Below are 21,686 nucleotides of genomic sequence, written 5' to 3'. Positions count from 1 at the left end.
GAATGATGGTGTTGGAGTCGTGCTTGGCCACGCAGTCATGGGTAAACAGGGAGTACAGGAGGAGACTAAGCACGCACCCGAGGGGCCCCTGTGTTGAGGATCAGCATGGCAATGAGGATCAGCATGTGTTATGGCCTACCCTTACCACCTGGGGCGGCCCATCAGGAAGTCCAGGATCCAGTTGCAGAGGGAGGTGTTTTGTCCCAGGGTCCTTAGCTTCGTGATGAGCTTTGAGGGAATTATGGTGTTGAATGCTGAGCTGTAGTCAATGCACAGCATTCTCACGTAGGTGTTCCTTTTGTCCAGGTGGGAAAGGGCAGGGTGGAGTGCAATAGAGATGGCGTCATCTGTGGATCTGTTGGGGCGGTATGAAAATTGGAGTGGGTCTAGGGTTTCTGGGATAATGGTGTTGATGTGAGCCATGACCAGCGTTTCAATGCACTTCATGGCTACAGACATGAGTGCTATGGGTCGGTAGTCATTTAGGCAGGTTACCTTGGTGTTCTTGGGCACAGGGACTATGGTGGTCTGCTTGAAACTTGGCCAGGGACAGGTTGAAAATTTCAGTGAAGACATGTTAGTTGGTCAGCACATGCGCAGAGTACACATCCTGGTAATCCGTCGGCCTTGTGAATGTTGACCTGTTTAAATGTCTTACTCACATTGGCTACGGCAAGCGTCATCATCCAGTTGTTGGGAACAGCTGGTGCTCTCATGCATGCTTTAGTGTTGCTTGCCACGAAGCGCGCATAGAAGTCATTTAGCTCGCCTGGTAGGCTTGTGTCACTGGGCAGCTCGCGGCTGGGCTTTGTAGTCTGTAATAGTTTGCAAGCCCTGCCACATCCGACGAGCATCCGAGCCGGTGTAGTAGGATTTAATCTTAGTCCTGTATTTACGCTTTGCCTGTTTGATGGTTCGTTAGAGTCCTGCTTCTTGAAAGCAGCAGCTCTACCCTTTAGCTCAGTGTGGATGTTGCCTGTAATCCATGGCTTCTGGTTGGGATTTGTACATACGGTCACTGTGGGGACAACGTCATCGATGCACTTATTGATGAAGCCGGTGACTGATGTGGTATACTCCTCATTGCCATGGGATGAGTCCCAGAACATCTGTGCTAGCAAAACTGTCCTGTAGCTTAGCATCTGCATCATATGACCACTTCCGTATTGAGCGAGTCACTGGTACTTCCTGCTTTAGTTTTTGCTTGTAAGCAGGAATCAGGAGGATATAATTATGGTCAGACACGCGTCTCTGTGTGTGGAGTAAAGGAAGTTATTTTTTTTCTCTGATTGCACATGTAACATGTTGGTAGAAATGTGGTAAAACGGATTTAGGAGAGCCGCCTCTGGATGAGCATTTTCTTGTTTGATTAAGACCGCAGCTTGTTGCGGTCTAAGTACCAGCATCGGTTTGTGGTGGCAAATAGACAGCTGCAAAAAATATAGATGAACTCTCTTGGTAGATAGTGTGGTCTACAGATTATCATGAGATGAGGTTTTGTTCGCCTGAGGTAGAGTATCTCATGAGAAGTTGTAGACCACACTATCTACCAAGAGAGTTCATCTATATTCTTCGTAGCTGTCTATTTACCACCACAAAACGATGCTGGCACTCTACCTCAGGCGAGCAAAACCTCGAGACTTCCTTAATATTAGATTTTGCACACCAGCTGTTACTGACAAATAGACACAGACCACCACCCCTTGTCTAACCGGAGGTTAGTTGTTCTGTCCTGCCGATGCACCGAAAACCCAGCCAGCTGTATGTTATCCACGTCGTCGTTCAGCCACGACTTGGTGAAACATAAGATATTACAGTTTATAATTACCTGTTGGTAGGATAGTCTAGATCAGAGCACATCCAGTTTATTATCCAATGATTCTACATTGGCCAATAGGACGGATGGTAGAGGCGGGTTACCCACTCGCTGACGAATTCTCACAAGGCACCTGGACCTGCGTCCCCTGTATCGGAGTCTTTTCTTCATGTGAATTATGGGGATTTGGGCCTGATCTGGTATCTTGAGTAAATCTTTTGCTTTTGAAACGCTAAAGAAAAATAATTGTCCAGTACGAGGTGAATAATCACTGTCCTGATATCCAGAAGCTCTTTTTGGTCATAAGAGACGGTGGCAGAAACATTATGTACAAAATAAATTACAAAAAATGCAAAACCCTCCCACAAAAATCGCACAATTGGTTAGGAGCCCGTAAAATGGCAGCCAGCTCCTCCGGAGCAATATTGTGTGTAGATTGATGAAGAATATGGCTGTAACATAACAATATGTGAAAAAAGTCAAGGGGTCTGAATACTTTCCGAATGCACTGTACGTACCAGCATCTGTTTGTTGTGTCCTCCTCCCAGAGCACTAAGAACCTTGGCGTGATCCTGGACAACACCCTGTCGTTCTCAACTAACATCAAGGCGGTGGCCCGTTCCTGTAGGTTCATGCTCTACAACATCCGCAGAGTACGACCCTGCCTCACACAGGAAGCGGCGCAGGTCCTAATCCAGGCACTTGTCATCTCCCGTCTGGATTACTGCAACTCGCTGTTGGCTGGGCTCCCTGCCTGTGCCATTAAACCCCTACAACTCATCCAGAACGCCGCAGCCCGTCTGGTGTTCAACCTTCCCAAGTTCTCTCACGTCACCCCGCTCCTCCGCTCTCTCCACTGGCTTCCAGTTGAAGCTCGCATCCGCTACAAGACCATGGTGCTTGCCTACAGAGCTGTGAGGGGAACGGCACCGCAGTACCTCCAGGCTCTGATCAGGCCCTACACCCAAACAAGGGCACTGCGTTCATCCACCTCTGGCCTGCTCGCCTCCCTACCACTGAGGAAGTACAGTTCCCGCTCAGCCCAGTCAAAACTGTTCGCTGCTCTGGCCCCCCAATGGTGGAACAAACTCCCTCACGACGCCAGGACAGCGGAGTCAATCACCACCTTCCGGAGACACCTGAAACCCCACCTCTTCAAGGAATACCTAGGATAGGATAAAGTAATCCTTCTCCCCCCCCTTAAATGATTCAGATGCACTATTGTAAAGTGCCTGTTCCACTGGATGTCATAAGGTGAATTCACCAATTTGTAAGTCGCTCTGGATAAGAGCGTCTGCCAAATGACTTAAATGTAAATGATGTAAATGTTTGTACCAGCATCAGTTTGGGCGGCAGGTAGCCTAGTGGTTAGAACGTTGGACTAGTAACCGAGAGGTTGCAAGATCAAATCCCCGAGCTGACAAGGTAAAAATCTGTTGTTCTGCCCCTGTTATCCCACTGTTCCCAGTCATTGAAAATAAGAATTTGTTCTTAACTGACTTGCCTAGTTAAATAAAAGGTAAAAAAAAAATGTGTGGGGTACAGCGATGAGTCAGTCATTAAAAAATCATGTTAAACAATATTATTGCAGAGTGAATCCATGCAATTTATTTTGACTCCTGAACTTATTTTGGCTTGTCATAACAAAGGAGGGGAATACTTAGACTCTAAACATTTCAGTTAAAAAAAGAAGATTTGTAAATCCACTGACCTTATGGGGTATTGTGTGTCGGCCATTGATTAAAAAAAAAATCTAAATGCAATCTATTTTAAATTCAGACTGTAACAAAATAAAATGTGGAATAAGTCAACGGGTAGGAAAACTTTATGAAGGCACCGAATGTGTACTAAAGTAGTCAAAAATTTGATTCCATATTCCCGAGCATGCAATGTGGTTCTACAAAATTGTTGGATATATTTGCTGTTTGTTTTGGTTGTTTCAGATTATTTTGTTCCCAATGGAAATTAATGGTAAATAATGTATTGTGTCTTTTATTGTAAATAATAATAAAATATGTTTCTAAACACTTCTACAGACTGATGGCAGCCCATTCTTTCATAATCAATGCTTGGAGATTGTCAGAATTTGTGGGTTTTTGTGTGTCCACCCGCCTCTTGTGGATTGACCACAAGTTCTCAATGGGATTAAGGTCAGGGGAGTTTCCTGGCTATGGACCCAAAATATAGATGTTTTGTTCTCCGAGTCACTTAGTTATCACGTTTGCCTTATGGCAATGTGCTCCATCATGCTGGAAAACAAATTGTTCTTCACCAAACTGTTTCTGGATGGTTGGGAGAAGTAGCTCTCAGAGGATGTGTTGGTACCATTCTTTATTCATGGCTGTGTTCTTAGGCAAAATTGTGAGTGAGCCCACTTCCTTGGCTGAGAAGCAACCCCACACATGAATGGTCTCAGGATGCTTTACTGTTAGCTTGACACAGGACTGATGGTAGCGCTCACCTTGTAATCTCCGGACAAGCTCTTTTCTGGATGCCTCAAACAATCGGAAAGGGGATTCATCAGAGAAAATGACTTTTGCAGAATATCAGTCTGCCCATGATGTTTTTCCTGGAGAGAAGTTACTTTTTTGCTGCCCTTCTTGACACCAGGCCATCCTCCAAAAGTTTTTGCATCACACATGCAGGTGCACTCACACCTGCCTGCTGCCATTCCTGAACAAGCTCTGTACTGGTGGTGCCCCGATCCCACAGCTGAATCAACTTTAGGAGAAGGTCCTGGCGCTTGCTGGACTTTCTTGGGTGCCCTGAAGCCTTCTTCACAACAATTGAACCGCTCTCCTTGAAGTTCTTGAGGATCCAATAAATGGTTGATTTAGGTGCAATCTTACTGGCAGCAATATCCTTGCCTGTGAAGCCCTTTTTGTGCAAAGCAATGATGATGGCACGTGTTTCCTTGCAGGTAACCATGGTTGACAGAGGAAGAACAATGATTCCAAGCACCACCCTCCTTTTGAAGCTTCCAGTCTGTTATTCAAACTCAATCAGCATGACAGAGTGATCTCCAGCCTTGTCCTAGTCAACACTCACACCTGTGTTAACGAGAGAATCACTGACATGTTGTCAGCTGGTCCTTTTGTGGCAGTGCTGAAATGCAGTGGATTTTTTTTGGGGGGGGGGGGGGGGGATTTAGTTCATTTGCATGGCAAAGAGGGACTTTGCAATTAATTGCAATTCATCTGATCACTCTTCATAACATTCTGGAGTATATGCAAATTGCCAACATACAAACTAAGGCAGCAGACTTGTGAAAATTAATATTTGTGTCATTCTCAAAACTTTTGTCCACGACTATACATTAAGGTGGATGCTACCATGAGTATGGATAGTCCTAAATAAATTGTGAATAATAATGAGTGAGAAAGTTAGACGCACAAATATTATGCCAAGAGATGCTAACCCTCTCACCATTACAATTAAGGGGGGGGGCTATATTTGTGCGTTATTGGCGTTCAAGCAGGCATATATTTGGCCGGTATGACGTAGCACTGTGATAAAGTCTCTCACTACAATGGAAGTTAATAGGAAAACGAGTTGTACATCACGAAGACGTCTATCATACATGTCATATTTTAATACTGGCTGATATCATACCTCGGGAGGAGATCTTCTCTCGAATTAAATATGGATCATATTTTTTGCAATATTCCTACCTCGAGAAATGTGTAATTTAACAGAGGGTCTAGCACATTTTTCCTATTTGTCTGCCTCTTTAGTCCAGGGTGCATTGCATGGTTCCGTTGTCAGAGATATTATACAAAAGAGATAGGAATCCAATGAAAAAATGAACATATAATGCCCCACCGAGCAGACTGTCGACCAATTGCATTAAAGTTGTCATGCTGCATCACACGGTTGCTAAAATAATCATCACGCAATCGCTTCTCAAAGTCCAAGTGAATGTCAAGAGAAAAGTGCCTATTTTCCTCAAAGAAAACACATTATTGTGTTTCAGAGAGGAACTGTACAAATCAAATGTAATAGCTATTTATTTGCTTTACTTATTTGCCGTTCAACTGACCAACTGCTTTTTACTGTACATGTCAAAGCACAGGCTTATACTGTATTGTTGGTCAGTTGTTTCAGAAAAAAATAGTGATATTGGCAACAGTAGCTGTGCGGGTCTGGGATCTGATAATGGTGATGCATGAGCCATGAGGTGAAGGAGACATGTGCCAAGTTACCGAACTACATGCAACCAGCCAGCCAGGCCTACAGACCGAGAGTATGAGGCCGAGGCACCACAGTGAAAGAACTGAGCAGCATGCAGTGAGAGTTGGGGGTTGCATGGTGAACAGAGAGGGAACCAAATGGTTGTAACTGGCACGGCCATATTCAGTGGGCACAACGGGTGGGCCGGCCCATACACACACTGTACTGGATACTGGAGGTGTAATTCTCACTACTTACTGTCTCGCTCTCCTCCCCATCCGGCAAGGTATTAGACTCACTGCCATAGTGCAGAGGGGAGTACACCCAGGTCCTGTCCTCTGGGGGCTGTCGGTGCACAACCGACACAGCAGAGGGCGTCAGAGAGAGGGAGAGAGCGGGGGCCATTGGACGCACACAGAGAAGCAGAGGCAGGCAAGAGAGATAGACAGGACAAGGCAGGCCAGGAAAATTAAATCAAATTAGAAAATGCCAAAGGAGGAAATGCCAGGACAGAAAGTGTGAGCTTGGAATATAGATTAGCCTAACTGCAGGGGAAATAGGGAAATGCTATTTGAACAGAACACAGTGTAGAGGGTTAGTGTAATGAAATATTAACATTTCCTTCAAAAGAATGTTAGTCTTTTCCCATTTCCTGCTATCACTGTCAAAAGTCTTCAGTTTTAATGCTGGCTGGTATGCATCATGTGCCTAAGAATGGTTTTCTATGACTATGCTATTTCTATTTGATTAACCCCTCATCAATCTCAAAAGCCAAGGTGAAGTGGACAAGGAAAAAGGATGAATGTACATCAGCCAGACAACAGGGTGGGAGTGGGTGGTTGGCAACGGGTGGTGGGTGGAAAGCGAGGGAGCCAGCACTGCCAACAAACAAAATGACATCTTCTCTCAAAGCATCTCCCCCCCCCCCTTCATTCTCAATAAAGGAAAGTGCTCTTAATGCATTTACTATTAGGTGCATTAAGTATTTGGCCGGGACAGCACCTCAGTGCTGAATTTGAGAGAGAGAGAGAGAGAGAGAGAGAGAGAGAGAGAGAAAGACAGAGAGAGAGCGAGAGAGCGAGAGAGAGAGACAGAGGGAGACAGAGAGACTGAGAACGAATTTGAGAGAGAGAGAGACAGAGACAGACAGAGGGAGAGACTGAGAACACATTTGAGAGAGAGAGAGTGAGAGAGAGAGAGGTGGGAAGACAGGGAGTGGGAGCGGGAGGAGAGAGACAGATGGCCTCAAATGAGAAGCCAAGAGCCTCCTCCTATAACTTAGCCACCTCATCCCTTCTTTCTCCTCCTTTCCTGCCCCATCATTCCCCCTCTCTCTCTACAGGGAGAGTCTTCTCCAGCTGTTTGATGTGATTCAACATGAAGAGGAACAAACTCAAAGCGGAGGATGAGGTGGATGAATAACATTAAAGCTACAGTCTGCTAAAAGCAAAACAATAAAATGATATAAAGATTTGAAATGACTATTGAACAGATTGCAGACTGAAGCTTAACAAAAGGCCATGTCCCTTTTTGTTCAAATTATATAAAACACATGATGAAATAAAAATGATCTGTAACAATAAGTAAAGCATGTAATGTGTCATGTCCTCTTACCCATCAAGGCACCATAAAGCATCCTCAGAGAAAAGATGCTCGTCAAGAGAAGTCAGTTTATAAGTCATTTGTGTGAGATCTTGTGCATGTCTTTTCATTCGGATCCGTCTAGTTCAAAGTCTGAGGAATCACTACAGATAGAGCACTAAGACTAAGTAAGCAGACTGGAGGACTAACCTACAACAACTCCATCCACAGCTATAGGCCATTGATATCCTTATAAACATGACTGAAGCATTGACTAGGCATAAGAGCTTGGGACTATAAGGTTCTATCTGCAAAAAGATGAATCTGAGATATTTGGCTTTAAAGTTCCGAACCCTCATTGGTTTGAATGGTGTCAGCAATTTTTATCTTGTATTCTTTTGAACTTAAAACCATGAACTGGGGTATTCAGAGTACTATATAAGTAGAGAGCATTGAACAGAACAAGGATATGTCAATAACATTTTTTGTCAAAAATGCAGATAGATGCCTACTACGAGAGCTTGGGACTATGAGCTGGGAGCCATAGAGTCCTACTAACTTACACTGCAGCTGGAGCTTTCTCCTCCGACAGGACAGGAGAGAACACCCAGGTTCTCCCGTCTGCAAGCTGACAGCACACCCCCACAGAGAAGGGGGGGGGGTGGAGAGAGAAAGAAGAAAGAGAGAGGAGGGAGAGAGAGATGGGGGAGAACAGAGGGGTAAAAGGGATGGAGGACAGACAGATAAGACGAAGATGAAACATGGATGGAAATGAAAGGTTCATAGAAGAGATGGTTGCTATTTTGACTGTGATGGTGAAATGTGAATTAGGCATGATGATGAATGGATTTACAGGTCTGGTGCCCTCCCTCTCCTCTCACCCCCCTTTCTCCTTCCTCTCACCACCCGGAGCCTCTGTCACAGCTTCAACAGATAAATCAGAGGAGAGAGGGAGTGTGAAAGAGAGGAAGATAAGGGAGACAGAGCGAGGGATAGGAAGGAGACAGAGCGAGGGATAGGAAGGAGACAGAGCGAGGGATAGGAAGGAGACAGAGCGAGGGATAGGAAGCAGACAGAGCGAGGGATAGGAAGCAGACAGAGCGAGGGATAGGAAGGAGACAGAGCGAGGGATAGGAAGGAGACAGAGCGAGGGATAGGAAGGAGACAGAGCGAGGGATAGGAAGGAGACAGAGGGGGATAGGAAGGAGACAGAGCGAGGGATAGGAAGGAGACAGAGCGAGGGATAGGAAGGAGACAGAGCGAGGGATAGGAAGGAGACAGAGCGAGGGATAGGAAGCAGACAGAGCGAGGGATAGGAAGGAGACAGAGCGAGGGATAGGAAGGAGACAGAGCGAGGGATAGGAAGCAGACAGAGCGAGGGATAGGAAGGAGACAGAGCGAGGGATAGGAAGCAGACAGAGCGAGGGATAGGAAGCAGACAGAGCGAGGGATAGGAAGCAGACAGAGCGAGAGGGTGAGTGTAAAATGATAAATGAATCATTCAGGCTGTAGCCACTCAACAGGAGCTGGTGAAGTGCTTCTCTGCCATCTCCCCTGGGCCTGCTCTGACAAGAACAATCACTTCAGCCTCTCTCCATGACCTCTCAAAGTAATATCCACTCCATCTCTCAGGACTGGTACAATATCCCACACATTTCTCTGATGAAGAGTCATGTCTACTTTGACCAGTCAAATCCCAGAAGACAATAATCTTTTCATGCAGTTTACTGCTATGTGCAGTAATGATGAGATGACACAACCATACAACCCATAAAATGAAACCGTTTAGAAGCACTAAATTAGAACGCTGTTAGAATGTTATATGACCTAATACGTGTCTTTGGTTGGCTAAATGACCACAGGTGCATGGATACAGAGAGACACAGTGGTGATAGTGGTTGTTTAAAAGTGTTGCCTCTCTGTTTCTCCTGAACTGCAGCATGAGAGTAGAGAGGCAGAGCAGGTCTGGTGAGTTGAGCTGGTCATCCGATGACTAAGAGCTCTCAGACAGACAGACCTACTGACCCTCAGAGGCTCCAGGGTCACAGTGTGAGGTGTTTCATTGCAGGAGAGACTGTCCACCCGTCCGAGCAACGCCAGAGGAAACTTGCCTATCTGGACTTTTCATCACTTCTCACCACAGACTCGTACATCAATGCATGGCTCTGGCTCCGAACTCAGTGTCGTAGAGCCCAGACTTCTACAATAACACCTGTCAGATCAACGTCAGGCTGTCTGAAGAGAAGCAGTCTGTTCAGGAGGACAAGGCCCATGCAGTTAAGAGAGAGAGAATAACTCTACTTCACCATCTGCTGATGTCATAGCCTGAAGTACTGTCCTATTTGTCTGGGCCCACATTCAATTATGTTTAGTGCCAGATTGAGATGACATAAAGTGCTTAGGATAAAGCAGAAGTGAAGCTAGGGAGATGGACTGACTAAATTAACCCTTAAACACCTCAAATCCCAGTCTTAACACTCCACCCAACCCTCTCTGAACACCCCAGAACATTCTGAACACTTCAATCCAACCCACACTGAACACCCCAGAACATTCTGAACACTCCAATCCAACCCACTCTGAACACCCCAGAACATTCTGAACACTCCAACCCACTGTGGTGTCTTCTGGTATAACACACGCCCATGCAGGTGTCTCACCTCACTCTCTCTCTCTGCTCCCTCTGGATTCCTACTGTCAACGCTTCTGTAGAAAGGCATGACAGCATCCAAATCTGAGACTCACACACCCTCCCATGACCCAACACTAATAACACACACTGACCATCTGCATTACGGGTGGCAATGATAAGTTACACACTCATGGACAAACAATATTTAACAAATCAAAAATGGAAATGATGGCCAATGGAAATGATGGGAGCTAGCTGTGTATAGTCTAGTGTCTGCTGTTGTCTGTTTCATGTTCTGCTGTATGCCTATCGACTGACGTAGATTTAAACCAAGGAGCTTTTAGTAGCTAGGATACTGTAGTATACTGTAACTGAGCTGTATGCCTATAGACATGGTAGCAGTTGGTATTTAGTATCTATCATAATCCTGCCTTGTGTGCCCAGGGTCCAATTCATTAGGCACTAAATGGATGAAAACAAACTGAAACAGGGAGAAACAGTTTTGTTTTTTGTTACAAAATGTTTTAAAATGTTTTCCTAAGGAATACGATCCAAGTGTGTGTGCATGTATGTTGTGCCAATGAAAGCACAACTTACAAAGTAGATGTCTGTGATTGTTACGTCGTCCTCGTCGTCCTGGGAGGCTTGGCTGGTGCAGCCGGACCCTGACACCATGCTGCCCCGGCGGTCCCCCTCAACCTCCACCAACTTGGAACTGGCAGGGGCCTCTGGGTCAGGGGCCTCAGCAGCCGGGGGAGAGGTGGAGGGTGGGGCAACAACATCAGCAGAAGCCTCAGCTCCCTCTGGTATCTCACTGAGAAGATAAAGGGGGGGTCAGTCACACACACACACACACACTCTCTCTCTCTCTCTCTGAAACCCGCCCAGAGCTGAGACTGACTGATTAGATCAATGGGAACAGAGAAGCCACTAACCAAGACTTACACTACCAGATGGCGCAGTGCCACCACAATCCCTCTATTGTCCAGACCCAGATCATTAACTACTAGGAATGACTTAAGCTTATCCCAAATAGCTTTCCCAGCTTGTGTGTTTAGATAGAGACAGAAATGTGAAGCCTTGCATTCCTAAAGAACAGTGACAGCATCTCAGACTCGGAGAAGGACCTGTTTGTTGGGAAATAAGTATTTAATGGGGGTGAGGGGCTGGTGTTGTAGTTGCCATGCAACCAGGGACCTCAACTCTATTTCTACCTCTCTCCCTCTCTTTTTTTTTCTCTTGCTCTCACCTCTCACCAAGTAGGTGAGCCTGAGGCAGCTTTGAGGAGCAGGGTCTCCAGGTGGCTAATCTACCCAGTCTCCTCCATCCTTCCCCTACTACCCCACCCAGCTCCCCGAGGCCATATGTCTAACTTGGGTCTCAACCCCCCCAGACCCATCTGACACAGTTCCACTGCCTGGCCACTCCATAACTTTCCCCATGCACTCCTGTCTTTCTGTCTCACCCTTTTACAGCCACTGTGGTCTCACCCTTTTACAGTCACTGTGGTCTCACCCTACTACCCTGTCTGCCTGTCTCACCCTTTTACAGTCACTGTGGTCTCACCCTACTACCCTGTCTGTCTGTCTCACCCTTTTACAGTCACTGTGGTCTCACCCTACTAACCTGTCTGTCTGTCTCACCCTTTTACAGTCACTGTGGTCTCACCCTTTTACAGTCACTGTGGTCTCACCCTACTACCCTGTCTGCCTGTCTCACCCTTTTACAGTCACTGTGGTCTCACCCTACTACCCTGTCTGTCTGTCTCACCCTTTTACAGTCACTGTGGTCTCACCCTACTACCCTGTCTGCCTGTCTCACCCTTTTACAGTCACTGTGGTCTCACCCTACTAACCTGTCTGTCTGTCTCACCCTTTTACAGCCACTGTGGTCTCACCCTTTTCTCACCCTTTTACAGTCACTGTGGTCTCACCCTACTACCCTGTCTGCCTGTCTCACCCTTTTACAGTCACTGTGGTCTCACCCTACTAGCCTGTCTGTCTGTCTCACCCTTTCACAGTCACTGTGGTCTCACCCTTTTACAGTCACTGTGGTCTCACCCTACTACCCTGTCTGCCTGTCTCACCCTTTTACAGTCACTGTGGTCTCACCCTACTAGCCTGTCTGTCTGTCTGTCTCACCCTTTCACAGTCACTGTGGTCTCACCCTACTAGCCTGTCTGTCTGTCTGTCTGTCTGTCTGTCTGTCTGTCTGTCTGTCTGTCTGTCTGTCTGTCTCACCCTTTTACAGTCACTGTGGTCTCACCCTACTACCCTGTCTGCCTGCCTCACCCTTTTACAGTCACTGTGGTCTCACCCTACTAGCCTGTCTGTCTCACCCTTTTATAGTCACTGTGGTCTCACCCTACTACCCTGTCTGCCTGTCTCACACTTTTACAGTCACTGTGGTCTCACCCTACTACCCTGTCTGTCTGTCTCACCCTTTTACAGTCACTGTGGTCTCACCCTACTACCCTGTCTGCCTGTCTCACCCTTTTACAGTCACTGTGGTCTCACCCTACTAACCTGTCTGTCTGTCTCACCCTTTTACAGTCACTGTGGTCTCACCCTTTTACAGTCACTGTGGTCTCACCCTACTACCCTGTCTGCCTGTCTCACCCTTTTACAGTCACTGTGGTCTCACCCTACTAACCTGTCTTTCTGTCTCACCCTTTTACAGTCACTGTGGTCTCACCCTACTACCCTGTCTGCCTGTCTCACCCTTTTACAGTCACTGTGGTCTCACCCTACTAACCTGTCTGTCTGCCCTGTTTACAGCCACTGTGGTCTCACCCTTTTACAGTCACTGTGGTCTCACCCTACTACCCTGTCTGCCTGTCTCACCCTTTTACAGTCACTGTGGTCTCACCCTACTACCCTGTCTGCCTGTCTCACCCTTTTACAGTCACTGTGGTCTCACCCTACTACCCTGTCTGTCTGTCTCACCCTTTTACAGTCACTGTGGTCTCACCCTACTAGCCTGTCTGTCTGTCTGTCTGTCTGTCTGTCTCACCCTTTCACAGTCACTGTGGTCTCACCCTACTAGCCTGTCTGTCTGTCTGTCTGTCTGTCTGTCTGTCTCACCCTTTTACAGTCACTGTGGTCTCACCCTACTACCCTTTCTGCCTGCCTCACCCTTTTACAGTCACTGTGGTCTCACCCTACTACCCTGTCTGTCTCACCCTTTTAGAGTCACTGTGGTCTCACCCTACTACCCTGTCTGCCTGTCTCACCCTTTTACAGTCACTGTGGTCTCACCCTACTACCCTGTCTGTCTGTCTCACCCTTTTACAGTCACTGTGGTCTCACCCTACTTGTCTGTCTGCCTGTCTGTCTGTCTGTCTGTCTGTCTGTCTGTCTCACCCTTTCACAGTCACTGTGGTCTCACCCTACTAGCCTGTCTGTCTGCCTGTCTGTCTGTCTCACCCTTTCACAGTCACTGTGGTCTCACCCTACTAGCCTGTCTGTCTCACCCTTTTACAGTCACTGTGGTCTCACCCTACTAGCCTGTCTGTCTCACCCTTTCACAGTCACTGTGGTCTCACCCTACTACCCTGTCTGTCTGTCTCACCCTTTTACAGTCACTGTGGTCTCACCCTTTTACAGTCACTGTGGTCTCACCCTACTACCCTGTCTGCCTGTCTCACCCTTTTACAGTCACTGTGGTCTCACCCTACTAGCCTGTCTGTCTGTCTGTCTCACCCTTTCACAGTCACTGTGGTCTCACCCTACTAGCCTGTCTGTCTGTCTGTCTGTCTGTCTGTCTGTCTGTCTGTCTGTCTGTCTGTCTGTCTGTCTCACCCTTTTACAGTCACTGTGGTCTCACCCTACTACCCTGTCTGCCTGCCTCACCCTTTTACAGTCACTGTGGTCTCACCCTACTAGCCTGTCTGTCTCACCCTTTTCATAGTCACTGTGGTCTCACCCTACTACCCTGTCTGCCTGTCTCACACTTTTACAGTCACTGTGGTCTCACCCTACTACCCTGTCTGTCTGTCTCACCCTTTTACAGTCACTGTGGTCTCACCCTACTACCCTGTCTGCCTGTCTCACCCTTTTACAGTCACTGTGGTCTCACCCTACTAACCTGTCTGTCTGTCTCACCCTTTTACAGTCACTGTGGTCTCACCCTTTTACAGTCACTGTGGTCTCACCCTACTACCCTGTCTGCCTGTCTCACCCTTTTACAGTCACTGTGGTCTCACCCTACTAACCTGTCTTTCTGTCTCACCCAGTCACTTGGTCTCACAGTCACTGTCACTGTGTCTCACCCTACTACCCTGTCTGCCTGTCTCACCCTTTTACAGTCACTGTGGTCTCACCCTACTAACCTGTCTGTCTAGCCCTTTTACAGCCACTGTGGTCTCACCCTTTTACAGTCACTGTGGTCTCACCCTACTACCCTGTCTGCCTGTCTCACCCTTTTACAGTCACTGTGGTCTCACCCTACTACCCTGTCTGCCTGTCTCACCCTTTTACAGTCACTGTGGTCTCACCCTACTACCCTGTCTGTCTGTCTCACCCTTTTACAGTCACTGTGGTCTCACCCTACTAGCCTGTCTGTCTGTCTGTCTGTCTGTCTGTCTCACCCTTTCACAGTCACTGTGGTCTCACCCTACTAGCCTGTCTGTCTGTCTGTCTGTCTGTCTGTCTGTCTCACCCTTTTACAGTCACTGTGGTCTCACCCTACTACCCTTTCTGCCTGCCTCACCCTTTTACAGTCACTGTGGTCTCACCCTACTACCCTGTCTGTCTCACCCTTTTAGAGTCACTGTGGTCTCACCCTACTACCCTGTCTGCCTGTCTCACCCTTTTACAGTCACTGTGGTCTCACCCTACTACCCTGTCTGTCTGTCTCACCCTTTTACAGTCACTGTGGTCTCACCCTACTAGCCTGTCTGTCTGTCTGTCTGTCTGTCTGTCTGTCTCACCCTTTCACAGTCACTGTGGTCTCACCCTACTAGCCTGTCTGTCTGCCTGTCTGTCTGTCTCACCCTTTCACAGTCACTGTGGTCTCACCCTACTAGCCTGTCTGTCTCACCCTTTTACAGTCACTGTGGTCTCACCCTACTAGCCTGTCTGTCTCACCCTTTCACAGTCACTGTGGTCTCACCCTACTACCCTGTCTGTCTGTCTCACCCTTTTACAGTCACTGTGGTCTCACCCTACTACCCTGTCTGCCTGTCTCACCCTTTTACAGTCACTGTGGTCTCATCCTACTAACCTGTCTGTCTGTCTCACCCTTTTACAGTCACTGTGGTCTCACCCTTTTACAGTCACTGTGGTCTCACCCTACTACCCTGTCTGCCTGTCTCACCCTTTTACAGTCACTGTGGTCTCACCCTACTAACCTGTCTTTCTGTCTCACCCTTTTACAGTCACTGTGGTCTCACCCTACTAACCTGTCTGTCTGTCTAGCCCTTTTACAGCCACTGTGGTCTCACCCTTTTACAGTCACTGTGGTCTCACCCTACTACCCTGTCTGTCTGTCTCACCCTTTTACAGTCACTGTGGTCTCACCCTACTACCCTGTCTGCCTGTCTCACCCTTTTACAGTCACTGTGGTCTCACCCTACTACCCTGTCTGTCTGTCTCACCCTTTTACAGTCACTGTGGTCTCACCCTACTAGCCTGTCTGTCTGTCTGTCTGTCTCACCCTTTCACAGTCACTGTGGTCTCACCCTACTAGCCTGTCTGTCTGTCTGTCTGTCTGTCTGTCTGTCTCACCTCTTTTACAGTCACTGTGGTCTCACCCTACTACCCTTTCTGCCTGCCTCACCCTTTTACAGTCACTGTGGTCTCACCCTACTACCCTGTCTGTCTCACCCTTTTAGAGTCACTGTGGTCTCACCCTACTACCCTGTCTGCCTGTCTCACCCTTTTACAGTCACTGTGGTCTCACCCTACTACCCTGTCTGTCTGTCTCACCCTTTTACAGTCACTGTGGTCTCACCCTACTAGCCTGTCTGTCTGTCTGTCTGTCTCACCCTTTCACAGTCACTGTGGTCTCACCCTACTAGCCTGTCTGTCTGCCTGTCTGTCTGTCTCACCCTTTCACAGTCACTGTGGTCTCACCCTACTAGCCTGTCTGTCTCACCCTTTTACAGTCACTGTGGTCTCACCCTACTAGCCTGTCTGTCTCACCCTTTCACAGTCACTGTGGTCTCACCCTACTACCCTGTCTGTCTGTCTCACCCTTTTACAGTCACTGTGGTCTCACCCTACTACCCTGTCTGCCTGTCTCACCCTTTTACAGTCACTGTGGTCTCACCCTACTAACCTGTCTGTCTGTCTCACCCTTTTACAGTCACTGTGGTCTCACCCTTTTACAGTCACTGTGGTCTCACCCTACTACCCTGTCTGCCTGTCTCACCCTTTTACAGTCACTGTGGTCTCACCCTACTAACCTGTCTTTCTGTCTCACCCTTTTACAGTCACTGTGGTCTCACCCTACTACCCTGTCTGCCTGTCTCACCCTTTTACAGTCACTGTGGTCTCACCCTACTAACCTGTCTGTCTGTCTAGCCCTTTTACAGCCACTGTGGTCTCACCCTTTTACAGTCACTGTGGTCTCACCCTACTACCCTGTCTGCCTGTCTCACCCTTTTACAGTCACTGTGGTCTCACCCTACTACCCTGTCTGCCTGTCTCACCCTTTTACAGTCACTGTGGTCTCACCCTCACTTTTACAGTCACTGTCTGTCTGTCTCACCCTTTTACAGTCACTGTGGTCTCACCCTACTAGCCTGTCTGTCTGTCTGTCTCACCCTTTCACAGTCACTGTGGTCTCACCCTACTAGCCTGTCTGTCTGCCTGTCTGTCTGTCTCACCCTTTCACAGTCACTGTGGTCTCACCCTACTACCCTGTCTGTCTCACCCTTTTACAGTCACTGTGGTCTCACCCTACTAGCCTGTCTGTCTCACCCTTTCACAGTCACTGTGGTCTCACCCTACTAGCCTGTCTGTCTCACCCTTTCACAGTCACTGTGGTCTCACCCTACTAGCCTGTCTGTCTCACCCTTTCACAGTCACTGTGGTCTCACCCTACTAGCCTGTCTGTCTCACTCTACTCTACTCCACTCTCTTAACCTAATTAGATGGCTGTTCCAGAGAACATCCAGAGGCAGCGGTGATCTGTACATAACAAGGGACTTAACAGCATAGCAACAGGCCACAGCCACCCCAATAACCAAATGGGACCTAGTGAGGTGTAAGGTGGGGACTTAATATCACCGCCAAATGGGAACACGGCATCCCCACTTCTCAGAGCGGAGGGTTAGATAACCTAGGTGATAGCCTGTCCCAGGTGAGACGTTTTCAGGTTAGTATTAGTAAAAAGTGCCGTAGCAGCAGCGGCCTGGGTTCCTATTGGGGTAAGAGCAGCCCCATCAGAGGTAGGATCTGAAACACTGACTTTACACTTGGGAATCCCGGAGTTACAGTGAGCACTGACAAGTATGTTAAGTAAACCAACATGATGCCCGTTGACATGTTAAGAACTCTGTAAATGCATGGCTCTGGTTTCAGTGTGTTGGTTACTGGGTGTGCTGCTCAGTAGAGATGAGCCTGATCTATGTAGAGTAAGGCTGAGGCTGTGTACCTGGTCTCTGGAGAGTAAGGCTGAGGCTGTGTACCTGATCTCTGGAGAGTAAGGCTGAGGCTGTGTACCTGGTCTCTGGAGAGTAAGGCTGAGGCTGTGTACCTGGTCTCTGGAGAGTAAGGCTGAGGCTGTGTACCTGGTCTCTGGAGAGTAAGGCTGAGGCTGTGTACCTGATCTATGTAGAGTAAGGCTGAGGCTGTGTACCTGGTCTCTGGAGGCTGAGGCTGTGTAAGGCTGAGGCTGTGTACCTGGTCTCTGGAGAGTAAGGCTGAGGCTGTGTACCTGGTCTCTGGAGAGTAAGGCTGAGGCTGTGTACCTGGTCTCTGGAGAGTAAGGCTGAGGCTGTGTACCTGGTCTCTGGAGAGTAAGGCTGAGGCTGTGTACCTGGTCTCTGGAGAGTAAGGCTGAGGCTGTGTACCTGGTCTCTGGAGAGGGCTGTGGGGCCGTGATGATGGGCTCGCTGGCCTAATCTATGTAGAGTAAGGCTGAGGCTGTGTACCTGGTCTCTGGAGATGGCTGTGGGGCCGTGATGATGGGCTCGCTGTCATGTCTCTTCACCTCCACCTCCACCGTGATGGTCTGCTGCTCCTCCTCACGCACCTCCTCCTGGGTCCTACACACACACAGATGTGCAATGTAAGTACACACATGTTAAATGTACAGTACCAGTCAAAAGTTTGGACACACCTACTCATTCCAGGATTTTTCTTGATTTGTACTATTTTCTACATTGTAGAATAACAGTAAAGGCATCAACACTATGAAATAACATATATGGAATCATGTAGTCAACAAAAAGATATATATTTGAGATTCTTCAAAGTAGCCACCCTTTGCCTTGATAACAGCTTTGCACACTCTCATCCCAAACCATCTCAATTGGGTTAAGTCAGGTGATTGTGGAGGCCAGGTAATCTGATGCAGCACTCCATCACTCTCCTTCTTGGTAAAATAGCCCCTACACAGCCTGGAGTTGTGTTGGGTCATTGCCCTGTTGAAAAACAAATGATAGTCCCACTAAGCCCAAACCAGATGTGATGGCGTATCGCTGCAGAATGCTGTGGTAGCCATGCTGGTTTAGTGTGCCTTGAAATCTAAATAAATCACTGACAGTGTCACCAGCAAGCACCCCCACACCATCAGGTGTGGGAACCACACATGCGGAGATCATCCGTTCACCGACTCTGGGTCTCACAAAGACACAGCGGTTAGAACCAAAAATCTTACATTTGGACTCATCAGACAAAAGGACAGATTTCCACTGGTATAATATCGAATTGCTCATGTTTCTTGGCTCAAGACAGTCTCTTCTTATTATTGGTGTCCTTTAGTAGTGGTTTCTTTGCAGAAATTCGACTATGAAGGCCTGATTCACTCTCCTCTGAACAGTTGATGTTGAGATGTGTCTGTTACTTGAACTCTGTGAAGCATTTATTTGGACTGCAATGTGAGGTTCAGTTAGTAGCCTATTTCTGAGGCTTGTCACTCTAATGAACTTATCCTCTGCAGCAGAGGAAACTCTGGGTCTTCCTTTCCTGTGGCGGTCCTCATGAGAGCCAGTTTCATCATAGTGCTTGATGGTTTTTGCAACTGCACTTGAAGAAGCTTTCAAAGTTGACTGACCTTCATGTCTTAAAGTAATGATGGACTGTCATTTCTCTTTGCATATTTGAGCTGTTCTTGACACAATCTAGACTTGGTATTTTACCAAATAGGGTTATTTTCTGTATATCACCCCAACTTTGTCACAACACAACTGATTGGCTCAAACGCATTAAGAAGGAAAGAAATTGCACAAATTAACTTTTAACAAGGCACACCTGTTAATTGAAATGCATTCCAGGTGACTACCTCATGAAGCTGGTTGAGAGAATGCCAAGAGTGTGCAAAGCTGTCATCAAGGCAATGGTTGGCAACTTTGAAGAATCTCAAATATAAAATATATTTTGATGTGTTTAACACTTTTTTTGGTTACTACATGATTCCATATGTGTTATTTCAAAGTTTGAAAATGTAGAAAATAGTAAAAAATAAAAACCCTTGAATGAGTAGGTGTGTCCAAACTTTTGACTGGTATTGTAAGTACACTCACACACACACACACACACACACATGTGAATAAGCACACACACGCACATGCACAAGTGTAAGCACACAAGCAGGCACACACACGCAATTACAACTCAGCGACAGGAAGGGTGGTCACATCCATAAAAACACAGGCCTATAGAGTGACTTGACACACCCTAGCCTATTGGCCTTACACATTGGTCAGAGCCGGAATTACTAGCGCTGTAAGAACACCCAACTACCAAGTCCTTTATGCAACGGAATAAGTTGTGCATTCAAACAGGCCATGTAGGCACAGCATTGTTGTTACCTCCCGTCATGGCTGACAGACTGGGTGTGCCTCCTGCAGAGAAACACACAGAGAAGTTAACGTGTTGTAAACCTGGGTAGGGTCCATCAATTTGGTTCTGTGGCTCTGACAGTTCAACACAACCAGGGACTGTTTTTTTTATCCAGTTATGAATATGGTATAGCCATTATATTATACATTTTGACTTATGATTTAATTCTCATTAAAAAAAGGGCACACTCCATGAATACATAAATAAGCCATTGTGTCCATAGCGGTACCTTCTCTCAGAGCTGTTGTTCTGGTACCTGTAGCGGGGGTTCTCTGCTCCAGCATCTGAGGGAGACCTCTCTGGGATGGACAGAGAGGTGGTGGAGGAGAGCGTGGTGGCGATGGAGGCCGTGGTCGCTTCCTCAAACGACGGAGGGGTGCAGGGTAGAAGGTCTGGTCGCCCTGAGAGAGAGAGAAGAGACAAGGGGGGAGATGTGGGGAGAGAGAATCAGAACAGGTTATCAAAACACCTGCATTCAGTCTCCGTCAACAGCGAGGATAAAATGACACCGCTGCATGAATGTGGAGTGTGTGAATTTGACGGTGGGGGGTATTTATATGATCTAGGTCCTCTACCCTCGTCCTCCAGCGTGGGGAAGCTGCGTGCTCCTCTCAGGTCATATATGTTATCGTCTCTCTCCGAGGGCAACTGGCTGGCTGACCAGGCGGCTCCAGGGCCAGTGTACTTAGGCACAGTCAGGCCCACACGACCCTTCTTAATGGGAGAAGACTTCAAGGCTGAGGAACACACAGATAAATAACATCACTTGTCCTCTTACCACCAAAGGGAACACAGTCCTATGTGTGTTTGAGTGTTCAATATCTTTCAAATTTTCTCATAATGTTTCACCTCCCAATACAAAATACATACAGAGGATTTGCAGCGAAAAAGTACATCATTCAAAAGAGATCAATTTAAATACATCAAGTTCAAAACCAAGATTCAAGCATAACACTAAGTGAAATGAGCAGGTCTTTGTTTTCCTGGAACCGTGTGTGTGTCAGTCTGACTGGTAGTATAGTCTAGTCTACTCACAGGAGCTCTTCTTGAACACATTGCTGCTCATGAATTTGAAGAACCTGTCTGCATAGAAGCCAGGCCGATGGACTGATACGGTGTCCTGGGGGGTATGGGAAGACACAGAAAGCAAATGAGAGAGAGGTAAAACAGGAGAGAGAGACACAGTGAGAGAAAGAGAGAGGGAGAGAGAGACAAAGAAAGAGGGCAAGAGAGAAGAACACATTTACTTTAAATACAGTCCATCTCTCCAGAGAGAGGCCATTCTTAGTTAGGATGCTGCACGCCTCACTGTATGGCCTAATTTATTCATCCTTTCTCTCTAGAGTAGGACAGGCCAAATGACCCAGGACACACTCTCTCCAACTCATTACACGTGCACCAGTGGGCTGAGATCACATGGCTGGACAGGACACACTCTCTCCAACTCATTACACATGCACCAGTGGGCTGAGATCAC

At 47.4% G+C, this 21,686-nt stretch overlaps 1 protein-coding gene across 3 annotated transcripts in view; it reads right to left on the bottom strand.

Moving 5' to 3' along the window:
* The window catches only part of LOC135524568 (phosphatidylinositol 4-phosphate 5-kinase type-1 gamma-like), a 102,277-nt gene that overhangs the window by 7,860 nt on the left and 72,731 nt on the right, over positions 1–21,686 (bottom strand). The window contains exons 11-17 of one of the 3 annotated variants that reach the window (XM_064952227.1): positions 21,245–21,329; positions 20,785–20,946; positions 20,439–20,610; positions 20,179–20,211; positions 18,298–18,411; positions 10,797–11,013; positions 6,245–6,331 (exon numbers count right to left, since the gene is read on the bottom strand). In XM_064952227.1, the coding sequence (XP_064808299.1) occupies positions 6,245–6,331; positions 10,797–11,013; positions 18,298–18,411; positions 20,179–20,211; positions 20,439–20,610; positions 20,785–20,946; positions 21,245–21,329 (870 nt within the window). The remainder of the gene's footprint in view (positions 1–6,244; positions 6,332–10,796; positions 11,014–18,297; positions 18,412–20,178; positions 20,212–20,438; positions 20,611–20,784; positions 20,947–21,244; positions 21,330–21,686) is intronic. The other 2 variants (XM_064952228.1, XM_064952229.1) reach the window with 2 other exon arrangements.

Source organism: Oncorhynchus masou, chromosome 31 (genome assembly GCF_036934945.1).
Source record: "Oncorhynchus masou masou isolate Uvic2021 chromosome 31, UVic_Omas_1.1, whole genome shotgun sequence".
Taxonomy (NCBI): Eukaryota; Metazoa; Chordata; class Actinopteri; order Salmoniformes; family Salmonidae; genus Oncorhynchus; species Oncorhynchus masou.
Note: the sequence above shows the minus strand (reverse complement) of the source record. Positions and strands in the feature narration are given on the sequence as shown.